Consider the following 20,239-nt stretch of genomic DNA (forward strand, 5'->3'; position numbering starts at 1 on the left):
CACGCTCCGTGACTCTGAGCAGTAATTGTGCGTAATTATATGATGTAAGATGGCCCACCTACACTTTGGAGTCTGGGTAGGTGCAATCTCAGGTCAAAAGGACAAGCAGCAGCAGCATAATGAACTCACTCAGACGCCCAGACCCTCTCTTCCTCCCGCCTCCACCCTAGGAGGTCAGCTCTGTGACATCTTTGGAAAGCAGGCCAGGGCCTCCCCGGCACGCAGGCGCCGACCTTGCTCTGTGAGCCTCCAGCACGGCGCTCCCGCCTCCTCCACAGCTGCACTGCAGCCAGGCCTGGTGCCTACCCTCCCAACGCTGCTCCAAAATCTTTTGTAGTTTTTTGTGTTTTGGGGACAGGTTTCTGTGTAGCCCTGGCTATCCTGGAACTTGTTCTGTAGGCCAGGCTGGCCTCAAACTTGTAACAGAGATCCGCCTGCCTCCGCCTCCCAAGCGTTGGGATCAAAGGTGTGCACCACCAAGCCAAGCCTCCTGCTCCAGTTCTTTGCCCACTGCCCTCCGCCCGGGCCGCAGCCTACACAGCTGTGGAGCTGTGTTCTTGGTGTGGTGCAGCAGTGAGAACATTCGCCACTCCCTGAGGGGAGACCCCCCCCCCTGCAGGCCCTCCTGTGTGTGTGCCCGAGTGCGGGCCGGGCCAGGGCCTGCTTACCGCTTGGTCCCCACCCTCTGATTTGGAGCAATGTCGATGGTGTCGGTGACGGCGTCGTGGCGCACAGCCAGGCCTAGGTCTGCAATGGCACACATGCCGTTCTTCTTCACCAGGATATTTTTTGACTTTAAGTCTCGATGAGCAATTCCAGGTTTCCCTGGCAGAGAAAAACCCAGCATGTTGAGGATGATGTATACAGGGAAACACACAGAATCGGAGCCAGAGTCTTGGGCCGAGGCCTGGCTTTGACCCCCTCAAGCCAATGACGCTGAGAAGCTTATACTTCTCTTACAGAGTAACGGTACTTCACAGGAATGTGACAAGAAAGAACACATGCCCAGAAGCAAAGAGCTCACAGTGACATGGTCGCTGCCTCACATTAAAATGTCACCACCGTTCACCAGCCCTGAAGAGCCCAGGCGGGCCAGGCTGACACAAGCTCCCAGGCTCCCGGCGCTGCGGACCACGGCTGCCGTGGCCCAGCAGTCATGCCATGGCCTGCCAGGCACCAGGTAACCGGGCATCAGGGATCAGCCCTGCTGCCTGGCATGGCCAGGAGCCAACAGTCCATCCAGCGCAAAGCCTGGGTCCTCGTCCAGGACCCGCAGACAGCTGGGCCCCACGTGTGGCCAGCACACCTCGTACAAGGCAGCATGCCCACCCTCAGCATGGGGTTCTGACACTCCTGCTGCTGGCCTGCTGTCTTTTCTCATTCCATTCTTTCACAGTGTACCCCAGAAACCGCTGCTCCTTAGCAAGCCTCTGTGGATGCTCACAGCAGCCATGCCCTCGCCTTACAGACCTCCCCAGGAAGGGCTAATGACAGAGCTGAAGAGGAAACCCCACTCAGCTTCTGCTCTTCCCAATACAGTCTGGCATTCTGTTTCTCAGGAGGAACCACTGTTCCCAAAGCTTGGCCCAGCCCCAGTGGGGAGGACCAGATAGGGAGGCGCAGGTCTCCGGGCTCTGGCTCCTGCTCCCTGGCTGGGCCCACCACTTACCCTGTGTGCCCACAATCTCCATATGCAGGTGTGCCAAGCCGCTGGCTGCGGACAGGGCCAGCTTAATCATGCCCTCAATGGTCACCGTGTACCGGTTCAGATAGTCAAACAGGGAGCCATGCTCGTGATAGTCAGAGACAAGCCACAGCTGGGTCCAGGTTCCATTATCTGCAGAGAACAAAGACAAGCTCTGCACAGAAGGAACTCCAGCAAGAAGGAAGAAGCACATGACATACGCAGAGAGCGGCAGGCTCAGGCAGACCCTGAATTTACACCCCATGCCTCTGCCCCTCAGGAAAGGACAGCAACAGCACTTCTCTTCTAGGCCTGTTCCCTCATCCAAGTGAGTGTTTTGAACCAGATGACCGCCCCAAAAGTCTTGGGCATTTGACCACTGACCTCCCGTTATCGGCTATCTGGGAAGCCTAGGAGGGCTGGGCCTTGATAGAGAATGCGTGTCACTGGGGCCGCCTCTGAGGCTTCAAAAGCCCTGCGCCATCACCCTGCTTGTAGTTCAAGATGTGGGCTCTCAGCTCCTGCCTCTGCTCCACCATCACAGACTCTAGCCCTCTGGATCCATAAGCACAAAGTAAACTCTTCTGTAACTTGCCTTGGTCATGGTGTTTTATTATAATAATGGTAATAATTATTATTTATTTTTATGTTTTAGGATTTTTTTTTTGAAACAGGGTTTCTCTGTGTAGCCCTGGCTGTCTTGAAACTCGCTCTGCAGACCAGGCTGGCCTCGAACTCAAGAGATCCTCCTGCCTCTGCCTCCCGAGCGCTGGGACTAAGGGTGAGCACCACCGCTGCCCAGCTTGGTCACGGTGTTTTATCGCGGGAATTAAACAGTGATGGAGACAGTGGAGAACTCTGAGCGGGAGTGAGGAGGACTCTAAGCAATACGCCACTCACTGCCAGGAGGGAGCCGTGCGCTTACAGAAAGCAATGGTGTCAGCGCCTCTACCCCAGCGACGTGAGCGCGTAGGGCTCCACCCACCACGGCCAGGGAAGAGGGGCCCTGTTCTAATCACGGGCCGGCCTGGCACCTGTCTCACTGGAAATGCTTCTTTGCAGTTTTCGGCCCTCCTTAGGCAGGGAGCCATGAGCAGAGCAGAGAGGTCGGCTTTGTTACAGAACCGAGCACGCCTTTCCACGCATGAGCAGCCACGTCCCAGCATTCCCACAAAGGCCACCGTGCCCTGCACAGCAGCAATGGCAGGTGGGCAGTATCACTACCCTTTCTTTTTCACACTGGGTGGCAGGAAGAAGGATGGGGGAGGGGCAGGAATCAAATCAGGCTAGGCCTGCCGAAGATTTGCTAGGAAGATTAGAAACTGGACCGAGAGCTCCCCAATTCTAGGCTGGTGCTATCTCCAGGCAAGAACAGTTTGACTTCCCTCCTTCCCTGGCCCTAACTCGGGCTTCACCAGCCACCCAGCTTACACAAGCTGCCAGAATCAACAGAGCACGCTGCTGGAAATGGCTGAGCCTTGGCACCTCTGATGCCAGCAAGGGCCACACTAAACAGCTTCCTCAGGACCCACTGGCTTTCTAGAGGACGGTTCTGAGCCTTTCAGTGACTCTACGAGGGTTAGAAAAGCAGTAGCTCCCTCAGACGGCTGAGACTCTCCCCGCTGTGTTAGAACCCAGGAGTCTCTAGCATGGGGTCAGTGAGGGCCGTCACCAGCCCCACAGCCCCGTGAGGAATGAACTCAGTCAGCACTTCCCACAGGCGCTGCGGGCCCTGGCCTCTGAAGCCGCTGTACCACACCGAGCTTTGTCATAGCCGCCAGAGACTTGAGAACAGGACCGGGCTCCCTCCTCATTTCTGGGCTGCAGGAACTCGGCTGCCAGATGTCCGTCCCCTCTTCCCCAGGACCTCGGTGTAGGCCGGCTATGGAAGATCTGAGAGGCTGGGCTCCAGCCCGCAGAGGCCAACAGACGCCACTGACGTAATAAACAGCCTTCTAATCACTATCCCTGCCCTCCATCATCAGCTGGTAAAGGATGAGGACGTGAGCTCAGATCCCAGTAATCATATAAAATCAAGCGTGACACACGCTCCTGTGACACCAACACCAGACTGGGTGTAGAGACGGCTGGATCATAGACACTGGCTGGCAGTTGGTCGAACCAATTAGTGAGCTCTGGGTGTGAGACGGGACTCAAAACATAGGGCAGAGAATAATACAGAAAACAAGACACTGACTTCTGGCCTCCACACACGCAGACACGTGCACAGACACACACACACACACACACACACACACACACACACACACACACACGCACACGCACCTGCACACACATGCACACACAAGCCCAGCATAACCTGGTCTATGGCCACCCCTCCCCTGCTTCTCCCATGATATCTGCAGAATCCCAAACACACGCCACCTCTGCATACACACACAGAGCTTTCCTTTCTGTCCGGTTTTTGCTGCTTTTGTCTCAAGCTCATGTGACCTGCTTCAATCTAAGCTCAGCCAGGCTGGCTGGCACCTGCCTCTTATCATCATCAGCATCTCAAAACACGGATATGCCTGGGCACACGCAAAAGACTCAGAGCTGCAGCAAGGCAGCCAGGTGTGCTCCGTACACCTATGAATCTCACCACTGGAGAGGCCAAGACAGAGCACTACATTTGAGACCAGGCTGGACTGCATGGCAAGACTACCTCAACGCCAACCCTCCTAACAAAGACCCAAGAAAAGAGGGAGGGGAGGGGGATCAGCAGCAGCACCACCACCATCATCACCACCTCATCACCACCACCATCACCATCATCATCACCACCATCATCATCACCATCATCACCACCATCACCACCATCATCACCACCATCACTACCACCACCACCATCACCTCCACCATCATCACCATCACCATCATCATCACCACCATCATCACCACCACCACCATCACCTCCACCATCACCACCATCATCACCACCATCATCACCACCATCACCACCACCACCACCATCACCTCCACCATCATCAACACCGTCACCAGCAGCAGCAGCAGCAACTCAGGGGTCTTAGGTATAGAACAGGCCAAAAACTGAGTCTTACAACTAGGAGGTGTCACTGTGTGGAAGGTGGCCTTGGCCCTTCTGGGGCTGGACCAGGACAAGTGTAGATAGTACTGGTTGTGCTGCCGAATGTCAACCGAATGCTTTTGTCACCATTCTTTCCCGGAAGGGTTAGAGCATAATTTCTTACTGTAGTGACTTTCAAAAATATGGGACTCCCCACAGGGGCCACACTGCGTGCAGGTCTGAGAGCAAAGAGCCTGTAGGTGCAGGTGGGGTGAGGCTGGGGCCTCTTCCGCCACCAGTAACCCCCATCTCCCTGTGAGTTGCTCGGCATAAAAGGTCCCACACTTTAACACGTTTGAGACTGCGGTCTTCCTCTCTCCTGTGTGTGTGCGCACGCACACCTGTGAGGTGTCGTCGCGCCCCTCCCCCCCCCAGAACACCGCTGTACCTTTATTGTCAGCAGCAATGAATCCCAGGATGTTCTCATGGCGGAGCATGACTGTCTGGTAGATCTCCGCCTCCCGGAACCAGGAGCGTTCTTCTCGGGAGGAGAAGATTTTCACGGCCACGTCACCACCCCTCCAACGGCCCCGCCATACTTCCCCGAAGCGGCCCTTGCCGATGATCTCTTGTAAAACAATGGTTCGGGCCACCGTGCGCTGGACAAACAGGGGTAGCCCTGTGGGCAAAGAGCAGAGAGAACGCTGACTGCCAATCCGCAGATTAGGAGCCTGACACTCAGAGCGCATCTCCAGAAAGGCCTGAGCACGCGCTGGCCACGCTCTGTTCCAGCGGCCACAGAGCGCTACAGCAAGGCCAGCACCTTGGGTGGGTGGCCAGCAGGCTAAGCGCAGGCCAACACAGAAAACGAGCAGCTAGCTGCCTTTAGCCACTTCACTTAGAACTTCCTCTGCAGTCTGTGCGGATGAGAAACTTTGAGTGTAAATCTTTGACAAGATTTGTCAACTCCCCGGTGTCTGCTTTCTTCTGATGGTAACAGAAAAATTAAGAGTGGGGCTCAGGAGCTGGGCACTGCCTTTCTGGCCACCCTGCTCACTGGCCACTAGAGGGCAATGCTGTGTGGCCGCCAGTGGTCCCGAGGTCTAAGCACACGGGTACTGGCTCTCCAGAGCTCTAGGCACAGGAAGCTCCAGGCTAGACTGGGAACTACCCACGTTAACTCAGGCCTCGGTTTACTGCTGTGTAGGCTCATCACTGCCTTCACTTTGACTCATTTGGTATCTCTCTCCCTCTCTCTCCCCCTCCCCCTTATCATCATGACTGACTTTCTTCTCCTCCCTCTCTGGACTAAGTAACAGCTGCTAGTGACGCTGGTCTGCTGGGCCCAGCGTCCAGCAGAGGAACGCGGGTCTATGCCAAGGTCTACACAGATCACACTTCTTTATGTTCACTAAGGCAGGCAGTGATGCCCACCGCACAGATGAGAAAACCAATACGGCTAAAAAGGGTGTTACGTAACTCACCCAGATGAGTGCAAACAGCAAAAGGCAAGGCTGGAATTAAAATCCAGGGCTGACTCTACAGTCCCTGCTTTCAGCTACACTGGACAGGGCTGCCAGCTTCTCCAAGCAGGCCCCTCCTCCCCTCAGCTTGTGCCCTGTCCTGCTCTGCCCTTCTCAAGGACTCCCAACTCTTCTTTCCACCTCGCCTCACCCGGCCACTGCCCCCCACACCCACGCGCAGCCCTGCTCCACCCCACCCTTTCCAACAAGAGGCTGGCAAGTGAGCGGGTACAGCCTCCACGCCATCGCCCGAACTTCACCCAAAGGAAAAAAGTGAGTGTTCGCTTGTCCACATGACAACTTCTGTGCAAGCTCTGACCGGCAAACAAAGTGTGGCGGCACAGCCCTGATACCTGGCCAGCCGGCCTCTGCCCTCTCCAGGCACACCATGCCTGTCTCCTTGTGAGTCTTTCAACAGACCCTGAGCCTTCCTGGCTTTTTGTTCTTTGCATCCAAAGTCTGCTCCGTGGCCTGGAATGGTCCCTGCTTGCTCACCTTGCTCACAGTCTCAACCTTTTCTTCCAGACTCCCTCAAATGTGACAAGCCTGTCAGCCTAGCACAGGCTAGCCCCACTTCCTTAAAGGTCTTTGTTTCCAGAGGGCATTCAGCATTCATTTGTTAAAAAGACCCAGGGTCCTAAAGAACATGAACTTACGACTTTAAAGACAGCATTGTTAAGACCCCAATGCCTAGGCTAGAGAGATGGTTCACTGGTTAAGAGTGTACACTGGGTCGGGTGTGGTGGTGCTTTCGGGAGGCGAAGGCAGGTGGATTTCTACATAGTTTCAGGCCAGACAGAGTCACACAGTGAGACCTGGTCAAAAAAGGGAGGGAGGGACGGAGGGAGGGAAGGAGAGGGAGAGGGGGAGCGAGAGAGAGAGAGAGAGAGAGAGAGAGAGGCACAACTGTCTCTCCAGAGGACCCAGGTTCAGTTCCAGCACCTACTTCAGAAGGCTCGCAAAGTCCAGTTTCAATGGATCTGCCATCTCTGGCCTCCAAGGGCACCTACTCACCTGTACATGCCTGCTCCCCCCATAATTAAAAACAAAACTAAACTAAACTAAAAAAAGACCAACACCTTGGAAGCTCTGTACACTCTATACCAAAATGGGCTGAACCAGCCACAGAGACAGCCATTAACCACTTTTGTCTAGACAAAATGTTCACCAAGATCCGCTAACCCCACCTGGCCTGAAAGCTACAAACTCCCAGGGCCTAAGACTACTTTTCCCAAGCACTGCTGGGCACTGCCCTGCCTTTGGTGGAAAAGCACACGGCAGATATTTTCTAGGCTTCTAAAAATGTGCAGCTTTTAAATATATTCATGCTGGTGTGCTCTACTGCCTGCTTCACAGAGCCAAAACCACAGACCTTGCAATGTCACAGGACTCCCGTGTCTGAGGGCGTCTGGCATGACTGATGGTACAACTTCCTTGCTAAGCAGTCTAGCCCATGGCAGGGAAACACGGAGCCACAGTGAGACCCCTGTGTCAGCTGACACAGCCGCGCGTCCTCTGGGGGGACTTCTGTGCTCCAGAAGCACAGACTGGCTCCATGGCTCCACCTTCATTAGAACAGCAGCAGCATACATCCTTTTCGGCACACTCACATCTGAGTGCTAGCTGGGTGTTTGTGTAGTGCAGGGAGGCCTGATACTTGCTAGGTAGCCTGTACTGGCCTTGAACTTGAGGCAATTCTCCTGCCTCAGCCTCCCCAGTGCTGGGATTTTAGATGATTCAGCAATGTTCTACCACATTCAGATATTTGATTTTTTCTGGTTTTGTTAACTGAGCTATTTGCTGAGACAACCTCAGCTCTCTCCATACTGAGTTCTGGTCTCATGTCAAGGCCCAATGCTGAGTGCAAGCCTCAGGTAAGAAAGCCCTGGACAACAAGAGGCACCACAGGAAATGGAGGCCGAGCTCTGCAGGAGGCCCCGCGGCCTCCAGATAGCTCAGCACAGCCATGGGCAATGGGAGTCAATCATTCACCAGGCCTGCAACTCTCAGCTTCGCCTGGTGTCCTCAGACTCCCCCGTGGCTGCTCGGGGGTCAATGATTAGCCGCCAGAGCCTCGCAGGAACCAGGCACACTCCTGTTTCTCAAAAGGGGCCTTAAACTGAGCATGCCACCACCCCACAGGGAAGCAGCGCACTCTCCATAGACACGCAGCTACAAACCCTGAAGAGAGGCAGAGCTGCTGCAAAAGGAAGTTTTGCATTGACCTCTGGAATCTCGGGGAATGAGAGATTTTCAGTGGGGCCATTATCACATCTTATTCCATGTCAGACTCCAGATGAAGAGAATTATGAAAACAAATGACTCAACACAGCAGGCCCTGGTTTCCTCGTGAACACCCTTTCCTGCTGGGAACTACCTGTGAGGGCCGACACACATGGTGCCTGGAGAGCCCAGTACCTGAGCCAGACCCCGACGTGGACAGGTCATAGACAAGGTCCTGGAGCGTCTTGTCTTTGGAAAGACACATCTCGCAGGACGGGTCCTCCATGTCCAGTCTCTGGCGGTTGTGGTACACACGCTGGTGATAGTTGATGACAAGGAAGACGATGATGATGATGAGGAACAGGAGGAAGACGGGGCCAGCGATGATGCCCACCAGCTCCACGGGGCCCCACATGGAGGGGTGCTCGGGCTCCTTGAGGTGTCCTGAGAAAAGAGCAAAGTGAGGAAGACAGTGAAAATGAGAGACTGCTGTGGCCCAGTTTATCCCTGAACTGGGCTACCCATAAAAGACCCTCAGCTGCGGGTTTCCTCTGCTCTCCCTGCACTGGCTTGTGCCTTGGTGCTCTCAAGTGTCGCCTTGCTGTCAGCAGAACCAACCCCTCTCTGGAAGTCTAAGGCACGCAGAATTGCTGGCTTGGCTCAATCTCTTCCACGCTCTGCTCAGTCTTTCCCCAAAAAGACCGGACAGAAGGCAGGGCTGCCGGAGGTGTCCACTGGCAGCCTGTCTAATTCCAGCCTTTTCGCACCGTTCGTCCTGTCCCTGGAGCAGACCCCTGTCTGGGCTGTGCTGCCACGGCCCTCCACCCCTCGGGTGCCTGGGAGCTCCCCTGCTGACAGGAGAGCTGCTCTTCTCTCCTCCAGGCCTGACTAGAGATGAAGCCATCCTCCACTATGCCCCCAAGGAAATCCCAACACAACCCTGAGCCATCGCTGAGCCAAGGGCTGGGAAGCAGTGGAGAAAGGCAGGACGAGGCGCCCTCCCTGCGCGTGAGGCGACCCCCAGCATGCACCCACCGCTGGGCACGCGGAGGTCGATCCTGTTGCAGAAGTCGGCGTAGCAGCAGTGCGTGTTGCGCAGGTCCTCTGAGCTCAGGCAGTAGAAGGGCTTTCCGGCGGGGACCAGCTCCTCCCTGGGGATGCAGGTGCGCACGTGGTGCTCCATGCCGTCCAGGTTGAAGATGGAGACCATGCAGGCCCCGTCCGTCTCACACGAGTAGTTGCTCTGTGGGCAGCTGGTGCACGCACACAGCAGCGCTGCGGGACACGGAGGAGCAGGGTGTCGAGGGCCTGCAGACAGCTGTGCCGGCTGCCTCTGCACTTCAGCTCACAGGCAAAGCTCTGTAGGCCCCACTGCTCCTCACTGCTCCTCACGATCCTGCTGGGCAGGCGGAGGCTTCCCCTTGGAGAGCAGGTACCCCCCAATCCCACACAGCGCTCCCCAGATTCCTTGAGGCGCCATTCCATCTTCCTGGGCTCAAGGCCCCCAATTTCCAGGATGATGATGCTCTCATACCTCCTCTCACTACATTTTTTCTGCCTAAATCCTTCAAAATTCTGCTCAACCACCACTCCTTCTGAAACGCTTCCTCTCCCCCTCATCACCTCCTCCCTTTAGGACACGTTTGGTGGCCTCTCCCGAGGGCCAGGAGGGTGCTCTCCACAGAGAACTGGAATGTTCACCTCACAAAGTTACTGTGAGGACAAAATGAGATCACGCACATCAAGCATTTAATAAATTTAACCATCCGGAAAGGCCCCGGAGCAGCACTGGGCATGCAAATGTACACTCCTGTGTGTGCTACGCACACACTTTTTTCAAGTAGGCAGTACACACAATTGCCCTGGAGCTAACAAGTTCTGCTGGGCAGGTGTCACACGTAGTGTGTGCACCAACAGGAAGCCAGAGTGAATGAGTTTGGCGCCTCTGGAAGCCACTCAGCAGCCCTGGAATCTGCAGCCCTTTATTTATCTGACCAGCAAGAATAGCACAGACAGTTGGTGCTCTCGTGTCTCCCCCAGGCCTAACCCAGCCCTGACCTCCTGGGACGGGCAGGAATGTGGCGTTGGCCACAGTACCAGCTGGTCCTCGAGGCGTGGGACAAGGCACTCACCACCAGGGGGCAGAAGGAAAGGGTGCGACACCTTTGGGGCATGCCCTGAGGGAGGGCCTGCACACTCAGCCTCCATGGCACACTCAGTGGGAGGGCCTGCACACCTAGCCTCTGTGGGAAAAAGGCTTGCGACCAATGCAAACAAAAGCCTAGGCTACAAGAGTTTATCTTCGTCTCCTCATTTAGTCTCTGAAAAGTTATCCCTCAGCTCTGCAAAGCCAAAGCCAACCCAAGCTGCTCAGAGTGTCTGCACATGAGGCAAGGTCTTTGCTGTTCCCATTCAAGGACACCAGGACACGGGCCATGAGGAGGGAGGAGCGCGAGGCAGCATGGAGGCAGCATCGAGACAGGAGGGTAGATGGAAGCCTTCCTCGCAGGGCTGCTGTGTTTTCACGGGGTTTGAGATCGCTATCTTCTGAGATGAATTCCCCAACATGCAGCTACCTGTGCGCAGCTGGGGTTACACTATTCCTCACAGGCAGAGCACGGGGCACAGGCAATCATGATCATGAAAGAGTTCACAGCAAGCTGTCCCCAGATCGCACGTCTACCTTCTGGTCTCAAGAGGAAAAAAATCTTCCTCAAATCTTGCATTTGAAAATTCTCTCATTCTGTTTTCCTCTGTTTGCTTGTTTGTTTGAGACAGGGTTTCACTAAGTGCCCCAGCTGGCCTTGAACTCCTTCCTCCTGCCCTACAGTGCTGGGCTTACAGGCCCAGGCCACTAAGCCAGGCTCTGCCTTACTCTCTTAAGAACTTAGAATTTATTCACATCTCAGCAAACTTGGCAGGACTCCTCTCTTCCTCCAGGAGTCCTGCTAGTCCAAGAAGGCGCCCTGTTGGCAGGACCCTCTTTTCTTCCTCCAGGAGTCCGGCTAGTCCAAGACGTCGCCTTTGACAGTTCCCTTTTGTGTCCCTCAGGGGTTCCCCACAGGGAGCACACCTCTCAGAACCCGTGTTGTGACGTCTGGCAAAGAGAACAGCATTGGGTCTATTTTGGGAAGCAAGAAAGGGAAAATTAACAACTTCAAGAGATGACTATTCTGAGCTGGGTGAGACACACGGCCAAACCCACAGCCGCCTTTTCAGAGCAGCCACTCCACGGTCCGTCAATTAGTGGGAGAGGAGTCAGGAGTCTCTGATTCCTGATAGTTATTCTCCTGGTGGTGGTGCTGGCCTCGTTCAGTGATTCACTCTGGAGAATGAACACACCCACACGTGGCTCATTATTTTTGGGAAGTACTGAAACAATCTTGGTGTAAGACAGGAAAGAACAAAAGTGGCGAAATCTTTGCACGAAGGGGCTGAGGAGAAGCTGGGAAACGGGCCATGTGGCTTTGTGATAAGCGGCTGGGTAAGTCCCTGAGCCTATCTGGGCCTCGACTGCCTAACCAGCAAACACCACTTATCTTACAGAGACAAGAGGGAAATTAGCCAACTGCCTGCTCAGCGCTGAGGCTCTCGAGCAGGGCTCACTCCGCCCACTGTGGGCATCTTTGCCCTTTACAGAGTGAGACACACTGAAGATAACCATCGCTACTACCCACCCTGACAAGACCTGAATTGACAGCTCCAGGAGTGACAGTGGCTATCACCGAGCAACGAGTCACAGAGCCCTGAATCGCAGACGCCTGGTTTAACACTAGCCACATGAGCTGGAGCTCACAATTAACCATACTGTGCCACAGCTTCCTTGGAGCCCTGTAAGACAGGGCTGTGAACAACTGGCTCACAGACCCTACAAACCCTGCACGTGGTAATAGGCTTTAAAAGAACTCAGAATAGGATGTGCTCAGTAAACACGAACCTCCCCTTTAATGTAAAAATTGAAAGAAAAAATGAGGAAAACGTCTCTTAACACTGCCTAGGAAGTGGTTAACTGCAGTCTCAGAAAGAAACTGCTCGCTCACTAAGTGGCTGCTCAGCTGCAAGCTCTCCAGCCTCTCTGAACCTCATTTTCCTCAGGATTAACCAGAAAACGGAAGTTAAGGAGATGACCTCCCAAGTCCTTCCTAGCTCTAAGCTTTCCTCTGGGTGGGCCTGGAGCACTGTCTCCCTCTGCTGCTGGCCTCATCTTTTTCCTTTTTTTCTAGACAGGGTTTCTCTGTGTAGCCCTGGCTGTCCTGAACTCACTTTGTAGTTCAGGCCGGCCTGGAACTCACAGAGCTCTGCCTACCTCTGACTCCCAAGTGCTGGGATCACAGGTGTGCCACTGTGCCCGGCTTGTCCTGGCCTCTAAAGATCTGTGTTTTTGCTCCTCATCTGCTAATATTTTTCACTGAAACCACTGAAACAAAAAGGCAATAATAAAATTATAAGCATCCTCTGAAACTTAGTATCCTAGTTTTAATTCTTTCTACAAAGCTAAATCTGGGTTAGTGACAACAGCCCCTTGTAATGCTTCACGGTGACTCATCAGGTCAAGCATCTGCACACGTGTGTGTCAACAACTTGCTAAAATGCTCCCTACTCTACCAGTAAGCATGCTCTATCAGGAGTTCTGCCCAACTCCCTCTGTGTGCAAACAAGCCAGGGAACAGGATTGCACTTAGCAGCACAGGCTGTCTAACCTGTGCAAGGCCACACTGCAGATGAGTGCGGGTGTGAAGAAAGAGGAAGGAAGGGAGGGAGGGAGGGAAGGGGTGAGGGAGGGAGGACAAAGGGGGAGGGAGGACAAAGGAGGAGGGAGGGGGTAAGGGAGGGAGGAGGAAGGGGGAGGGAGGAGGAAGAGGGAGGGAGGAGGAAGGGGGAGGGGGAGGAAAGGAAGGAGGGAGGGAGGGAGGTGGGAAGGAAAAGGAGGAAGAAAGGGAGGAGGGAAGGAAAGAAGGGAGGAAGGGAGGGAGGGAGTGGTTAGAACTGGAGCCTCCCTCCCAGCACACATTTTCTGTTATTAACGAGAGTCTAATTAGTCAAAACTGGACTGAAGACAAAGCCATCTTGGCGGGACTGGAGCAGGGTTCAAAGCCTGTCTGACTGGAAGGTGGTTTGTGGTGAGACATAAATGCAAACCCAATCAGAAGGCAGGCTGTTCTCAGAAAGGCCAAGTCCCACCTTGGGCAGGCTCCGGCTGCTGTGTGTCATGCTGCAGAGCCTCAGGAGGACACGGGTGCTCAGCCGGGAAGTCCCGGGAACCCCACAGAGCCAGAGCATCACAAGACACCGCCAGGGGATGCCCACACCCTCAGAAAGATAGGAGCAGGATGCACAGCACCCTGTACCGCCAGGAATCAGCCACCGACGCACCCCGTGGTTCCCGAGCCTGGAGCGACCCCGCTTAGCCTACTCCTTGGGAACTGCACATTTCATAGGCTGTGCGTGGCGCAGTCTGAGGGAGGCCCACTGAACCCCTCTTCCACGGCTCGCTGGCCTGGCTTAGGACTGGCGCGTGCAGGCTTCGTGCGGCTCCCACTCTGGTTTCTAACCTACACACTGTGTGCACAGCAGCAGCAGGACCTACACTCCTCCCCCGGACGCACCCAACCTCCCTACAGTGCTTCAGTTTACTGTGGATGTACGGCCAGGGGTGGTATCTGGTGGGTGTGCTGTTCTACAGGCTCATAGTTTAGAGACCAGGGCCTAAGGTGTGCTAGGTAAGACAGCCGTCACTCCTGAGCCACTCATGTGAGTTCAGTAGGGAAGAAACGACAGGCGCTGGCTCTCTGGCACTCGGGACTGCTCACCTCTGGTTGTTGGTACACTCGGCACAGCCACACTCTATTATTCTCCCAGGTCCTCCTCCTCAATGGGCCCCCAGAACTCAGTGCCTCCACTTTGTAAGAACAGGCCTTGGAGGAGGTAAGGGGCTCACAGACCCCATAGTTCCTAGAGTACCCACGGTATGCTCCAGTGTCCCTGGGACACTACCCAGAGATTCCTAATTTTCAGAACCACAGGAAACACCCTTCCACTAAACTCGCCATCCCGCAGACGAATCCCCACCCCACCAGGCCAAATCCACCCGACACTCCCTACTGAACACCGTCCTGAGTACACCTGCAGCTTGCTCCAGCCCGAGCCTTCTGTTGCCCACCAGCTGGTGGTGTAGCCAGCCATGCGACTTTCCAAAGGCAGGTCTGCATACACATGGAAAGCTCCTCCTTGTAGGTGTGGCTGGAGACGGAACTCACATGACACGTCAGCCTGGAGTTTGGATCTTCCAACTTCAGCTTCGAAAGTCAGGTTTCAAATCAGCCAACAGGACCCTACTTGGTCCCTGACAGTTTGTATTCCATCCCCTCACTGGCTTCATGTTACTTTCTTTACCTTATTTATGTGCTCTGGTATTCTGCATGCATGTGTGTCTGTGTGAGGTATCAGATCCCTGGAAATGGAGTTACAGACAGTTGTGAGCTGCCATGTGGGTCCTGGGAACTAAACCCGGGTCCTCTGGAAGAACCGCCAGTGCTCTTAACCACCAAGCCATCTCTCCAGCTCTTACCTCCCTCTCTTTAGACATTTTTACCTCCTTAAAAAGCTCCAAACCAGGGTGGTGGTGCCACACGCCTGTGATCCCAGCACTTGGGAGGAGAGGCAGGCGGATTTCTGTGAGGTGGAGGACAGCCTGGTCTATACGTGAGTCCCAGGACAGTCAGGAACCCTGTTTTGAAAACAGCAATGACACTCCAAGCCACTAGGCTGCTGAGTGTTAGGGAACTCCAGTCACCTCTCCTCAGCAGCGTCACCTTCACTGCAGATCCCAGTGAACAACCAGGAGTTTAGAACTCTCTCTACAACGAGTCACTAACAGGGTCCTGGCTGATGTGCCATTCAAAGAAACCTCTGTGTCTCCAGAACTGAATATGAGCAGGCTCACAGGAAATATTTGCTTAAATAATGGCCATTGGGCTGGTAAGAAGGCTCAGCAGGTAAGGGTGACCCAAGTTTGATCCCTGGAGCCCCCACATCTCAGGACTGACTCCAGAAAGGTGTCCTCTGAGCTTTAGCACACCCTCCCATCACAAAATAAATTAAATGGCCATTTATCATAACAATGCTGAAGTCCTTCATGATAGAAGGAAAAACAGTTTTGTTTCAGATACTCTGGGAGTCTAAATGGACTGCCCCCAAACGGTCTGCTGCCCGGGCCTGGACTCTAACAGGCAAGGGTCTGGGCAGAACAGGGCAGCACCAGCTGGTCCCAGGCTAGCTCTGAGAAGCTTCTACATGCTCCATCTTAAACTGCTCAGCTTGGTCATTTCCACAAAATAACAGCGTTCCTAACACCTCCCAGTGACCAGCCAGTGCTCATGAGCCTGTTATCTCAAAAGACATGGTAAGAGTGTCCAAATCTGAGCCAAAACCAAGTCACTTGGCCAAAAGCCCTTAAGCCTGTTAAACCCCATGTTCCTAGTTCTTGCTGAGGAGGCAGGGGCGCATCCCGGAGTCCCCTACGCTCTGGGTTTTGCTGCTCCCACGGGTGCCCTTTTGGCATGTGCTGCCTCTCAGACTCTATAAACTCACATCTGAAGGTCTGGTTTGCATCCAAGTTAATGTTACTTTTTTTGCCCCTTTCTTTCTTAGAGAGAGGGACTCAGACAGCCCAGTTTTGGCCTGAATTCCTGATCCTCCTGCCTCCACCCTCTAGGGAGGTGTGCTTTCAACACGAGGGAGGTGTGAATCTTTACCTGTGGCCACGCTTTCTTTACTATTTCAGGTGTGAGTGCTCGCCCACAGAGGCAGAGGCTGTCAAAGCCTCTGGAACTGCAGTTACAGAAGGTTGTGAGCCACGGTGAGGGTTCTGGGAACTGAACCTGGGTCCTCCGAAAGAACAGCAAGAGCTCTTACCAGCTGAGTGGTCGGTCTCTCCAGCCAGTCTGCTGGCTTTTCAGGACAGGGTCTTACTATGTAGCCCAGGACTCCAGGCTTGTTCCACCACACCCAATGTCAGTTCGGATGTTAACTAGCACAGTCACGACACACACACAGCTTCTGGATTTCTCCCGTGACAGGCCTGTGTAGCGGGCAGTGTGTCCTCGGCACCGACCCCTGTAGCCCAAGGGGCGCAGTCCTCTGCAAAGGTGAAGCAGTCTCCTCATACCAGATGCCACTCAAAGCTCACGACTGGACTCAGCACGAGCATGTGCTCACGTCACAGTGTAACACACGGAGAAGAGGGGCAGCTCGAGGGCACCCCTGGCACATGGCCCTCAGGGGGTCAAACTCAGGCTCCGTGGCCATCATGCCAGGGCCTGTGCACAGGCCCTTTCTGTGCTCTGCGCTGATGGTGAGGGTGTGCGTGGCTCATGTCTGATCTAACCCTGTGTCGGGTCCAGCCTCATCACTCTGGGCAGGAGGTCGGCCTCGGTCGGCATCTCGGCCGTCCTGGCCGCGTCGCTCCACAGATGGCCAGACCGTGGGTGCGGTCACAGGCAGCCCACCCTCCCCACAGCTGTGCGGCTGGCCATCTGCACACTCTGAGTTGTTCCTGTCCAAAGCCCTCGAGTGCTTCCAGCTTCTCAGGCCCAGCCATACACACCGGAGAACTCCTGGCAGAGCCTCTGTCACTGCACACACTACTGGGGCTAGTGCAAATAGTGTATGCTAGACTTTAGTCTTTTAATACACTTTATCTTTGGAACATTTTATTACTTGTGTGTATATACATGTGATGTGTGTGTGTGTGCATGTGAGGTGTGTGTGTGTGATGTGTGCGTGCCAGAAGGTAACTTGCAGTCTTCCCCCACCGCTGGCTCTGGGGCCTGAATTCAGAGCCCCAGGTCTGCAGGGCAAGTGCTTCACCTGAGCCATGCCAATGGCCACAGGGCATTTTTCTTGACTCGGTTGTTTTCTTTATACAATCCCCGTTTCCTTCTTTAAATGTTCAAGCTGTAGATAAACAATGATGGTGGCTCCCAGAACAGCAGCCAATACACTGGAGGCCGAGCAGCAATAGAAAAACCAACTTCAGCATAGCTGAAAACGGGGCCGGGGCGTGAGGCCCCTCGATTCACGCTCTCCACTTACTTATGAAAAATCTGGGGTAGATTTCTCCAAGGTTTCTTAGACGTAGTAACATAATTATACAAGGAATTTTCAAATTCAGTAATACAAAAAAAAGGGGGAGGGGGAACTAAGTATCTTCTATACAACATATACTAAATGCATCAGCATATACATGTTTGTTTTGTGTTTTGAGACAGGGTTTCTCTGTGTAGCCCTGGCTGTCCTGGACTCACTCTGTAGACCAGGCTGGCCTCCAACTCACAGAGATCCACTTGCCTCTGCCTCCTGAGATTAAAGGTGTGTGCTCATATGCTTGGCTATCACACACACGCACACACACACACACACACACACTTTTTAATCTTGAGTATCTGTATCCTTGTGTAATGTACACATGAGGTTCTCAAGGACATCAGATCTGGAGCTGGAGTTACAGGCTGCTGTGAACCAGCTGAAGTAGGTGTGGGAACCCAATTCAGGGCCTCTGCAGGAGCAGTGCACGCTCTTAACTCCTGAGCTGCGTCTCCGGTCCCGATCACCCTGCAATGACGGCAAATCACTATCAATCACTACTGCCTCCCCTCCACACCCCAGATGGAAAAGCTGACAATAAAATCCATACAGAATCGTAAGAGACCCTGAATAGTCAAGACAGTTACGGAGGGTAGAAATAAGAGAACCAAACTGGAGGACTCCCATTTCCCTACAAAGTCAAACCTATCAACGTAAGGACAGACCTACAGATCAAAGGCACAGAGCTCCGGAAGCAGCCGCACCCCGGATCGCCTGCTTCTCAACAGTGTGCCCAGCGAATTCAAGAGAAGAAAGTCTCTTCAGCAAACGCACTCAGCGAGGTCAAACGACAGCTAACTCCACGTGCAACCTCTGCCCTCCGGAGGGAGGAGGACTGCGAGCTCCAGGCCAGTCTGGCCACACAGCCACACCTGTCTTAAGGACAGAACAAGCCCGGGGGCCAGCACAGCGAGGCCCCTGCCCTGTGCTAGATGCCCGAATTTGACTCCTGGATCCCCCCACTCCTCCACCCCACACAAAGTCCATCACAACCGCGTGTTCCCGCAGCACCACAGAACATGCCTCCTGTTCCCTGGAAGGAGACAGAGTCACTGCGCACAACTGCCACACAGCCCATCAGGCGCACTCCTGGCCATGGCCCGAGAGGAACTGAGAGTCACAGAATCCCCAAGTCCCTGCCAGGTGATAAATGGTGAAGCAAAAAATGGTGGTTATTCGTACAATGGAATCATTCCTCTGACACAGCAAGGAAACAATTCCACATGCTACAGCACAGATGGATCCTGAACACTGAGAAAAGGAACCCTGCTGTGTGCAAACGTGGATTTGTGGCTGGAAGGTGTTGCTGAGGGAGAGCCACTGATTAGTGAAAACCCTTGGCACTTCCATAGTGGTGACTGGACATTATGAAAGGCTTTAATGCCACCAAGTGTACACTTTCAGGTGCTTAAAATAAGTGAATTCTGCTTTGTGCATTTTATTACAATTTCAAGCTACCATAAATCTACACATCTAAAGCAAACTTTATAATACAAATACAATACTGACTCAAGTACAAAAAACTAAATAAAAATCTGAGTATACCCACAGGAAAAACATCTGGAGGCACAGTGCTGTGCCAACTGCTCACCAGGCCTTCTGCCATGTCCCAAGAAGCTCTGAACTGTGAGGAGGGCACCAGGGGCTCTTTCCTTCTGCCCCCTATCTGGTAGACCCAGAGACCCCAAGTCAGCCCAGTGCTGTGTTTGATAAGCCTCAGCCCAAAAAGCCACATGCATTTCTAGATTGTAACGTGTTTACTTATATGAGACTTATTAATTTTATGTGCAAGTGTTTCACCTGCATGCATATATGCATGCGTGCACATGTATGTGTGTGGCGTGGAGACCAGAGGATGGCGTGAGATCCCCATAGCTGGAGTCACGCATGGTCGTGAGCTGTTACTGGCACTGGGAACTGAACCCAGGTCGTCTGTGAGAGCAATAAGTGTCTCGCTCACCACGCCAGCCCCCAGCCCGCACTGACACAGGGTCTCCCTGCTGCAGCCCGCCCACCTGCTTCAGAACTTGCTATTTAACTGGGGCTGTCTCAGGCTCACAAAGCTGCCGGAAGGCCTGCTGAAAGGCCTGCTGAGTGCTGGGATTAAGGACATGTGCTATCCCACCACCAGCCTCTTTTGGGGGAGAATCTCACACATCCCAGGCTAGCCTTGAACTTCTGACTGTCCAACTCAGGTACCACCACATCCGCTTTATGAGGTGCTGGGCTTTCTCCATGTTCAGCAAGGACTCTACCCACTCAGCTACACCCCCATCCCCGATACTGCCATCTCCTACTGCTTCAACTATGAAAAACAGTAACTACAGATCTAGACAATTGCCAAAATGGTTACGAAAACCTTGACTTGGGGGCCAGTGAGATGACTCGGGTGATTTAAAAGTACTTCCTGCCAGCCCTGATGACCTGAGTTCCTGGTAGAAGGAAAGAGTTGACTCCTGACCTCCACACACACGCCTTGGAATGTGTACACTCTCCCCCACACAAAGAAGAGGAGGAGGAGGAGGAGAAAGAAGAGGAGGAGGGGAAGGAGGAGGAGGAAGAGAGGAGAAAGAAGGGGAGGAGGAGGGGAAGGAGGAGGAAGAGAGGAGGAAGAAGGGGAGGAGGAGGGGAAGGAGG

General features: G+C 53.9%; 1 protein-coding gene across 2 annotated transcripts in view; it reads right to left on the bottom strand.

Annotated features, from left to right (window-relative positions):
• The window catches only part of Acvr1b (activin A receptor type 1B), a 38,638-nt gene that overhangs the window by 9,396 nt on the left and 9,003 nt on the right, over positions 1 to 20,239 (bottom strand). For both annotated transcript variants that reach the window (XM_055626867.1, XM_055626868.1), the window contains exons 2-6: positions 9,494 to 9,733; positions 8,654 to 8,902; positions 5,161 to 5,391; positions 1,670 to 1,837; positions 669 to 825 (exon numbers count right to left, since the gene is read on the bottom strand). In XM_055626867.1, the coding sequence (XP_055482842.1) occupies positions 669 to 825; positions 1,670 to 1,837; positions 5,161 to 5,391; positions 8,654 to 8,902; positions 9,494 to 9,668 (980 nt within the window). In that variant the 5' untranslated portion in view covers positions 9,669 to 9,733. The remainder of the gene's footprint in view (positions 1 to 668; positions 826 to 1,669; positions 1,838 to 5,160; positions 5,392 to 8,653; positions 8,903 to 9,493; positions 9,734 to 20,239) is intronic.

Source organism: Psammomys obesus, unplaced genomic scaffold (genome assembly GCF_907164565.1).
Source record: "Psammomys obesus unplaced genomic scaffold, mPsaObe1.curated_primary_1811, whole genome shotgun sequence".
NCBI classification, from domain to species: Eukaryota; Metazoa; Chordata; class Mammalia; order Rodentia; family Muridae; genus Psammomys; species Psammomys obesus.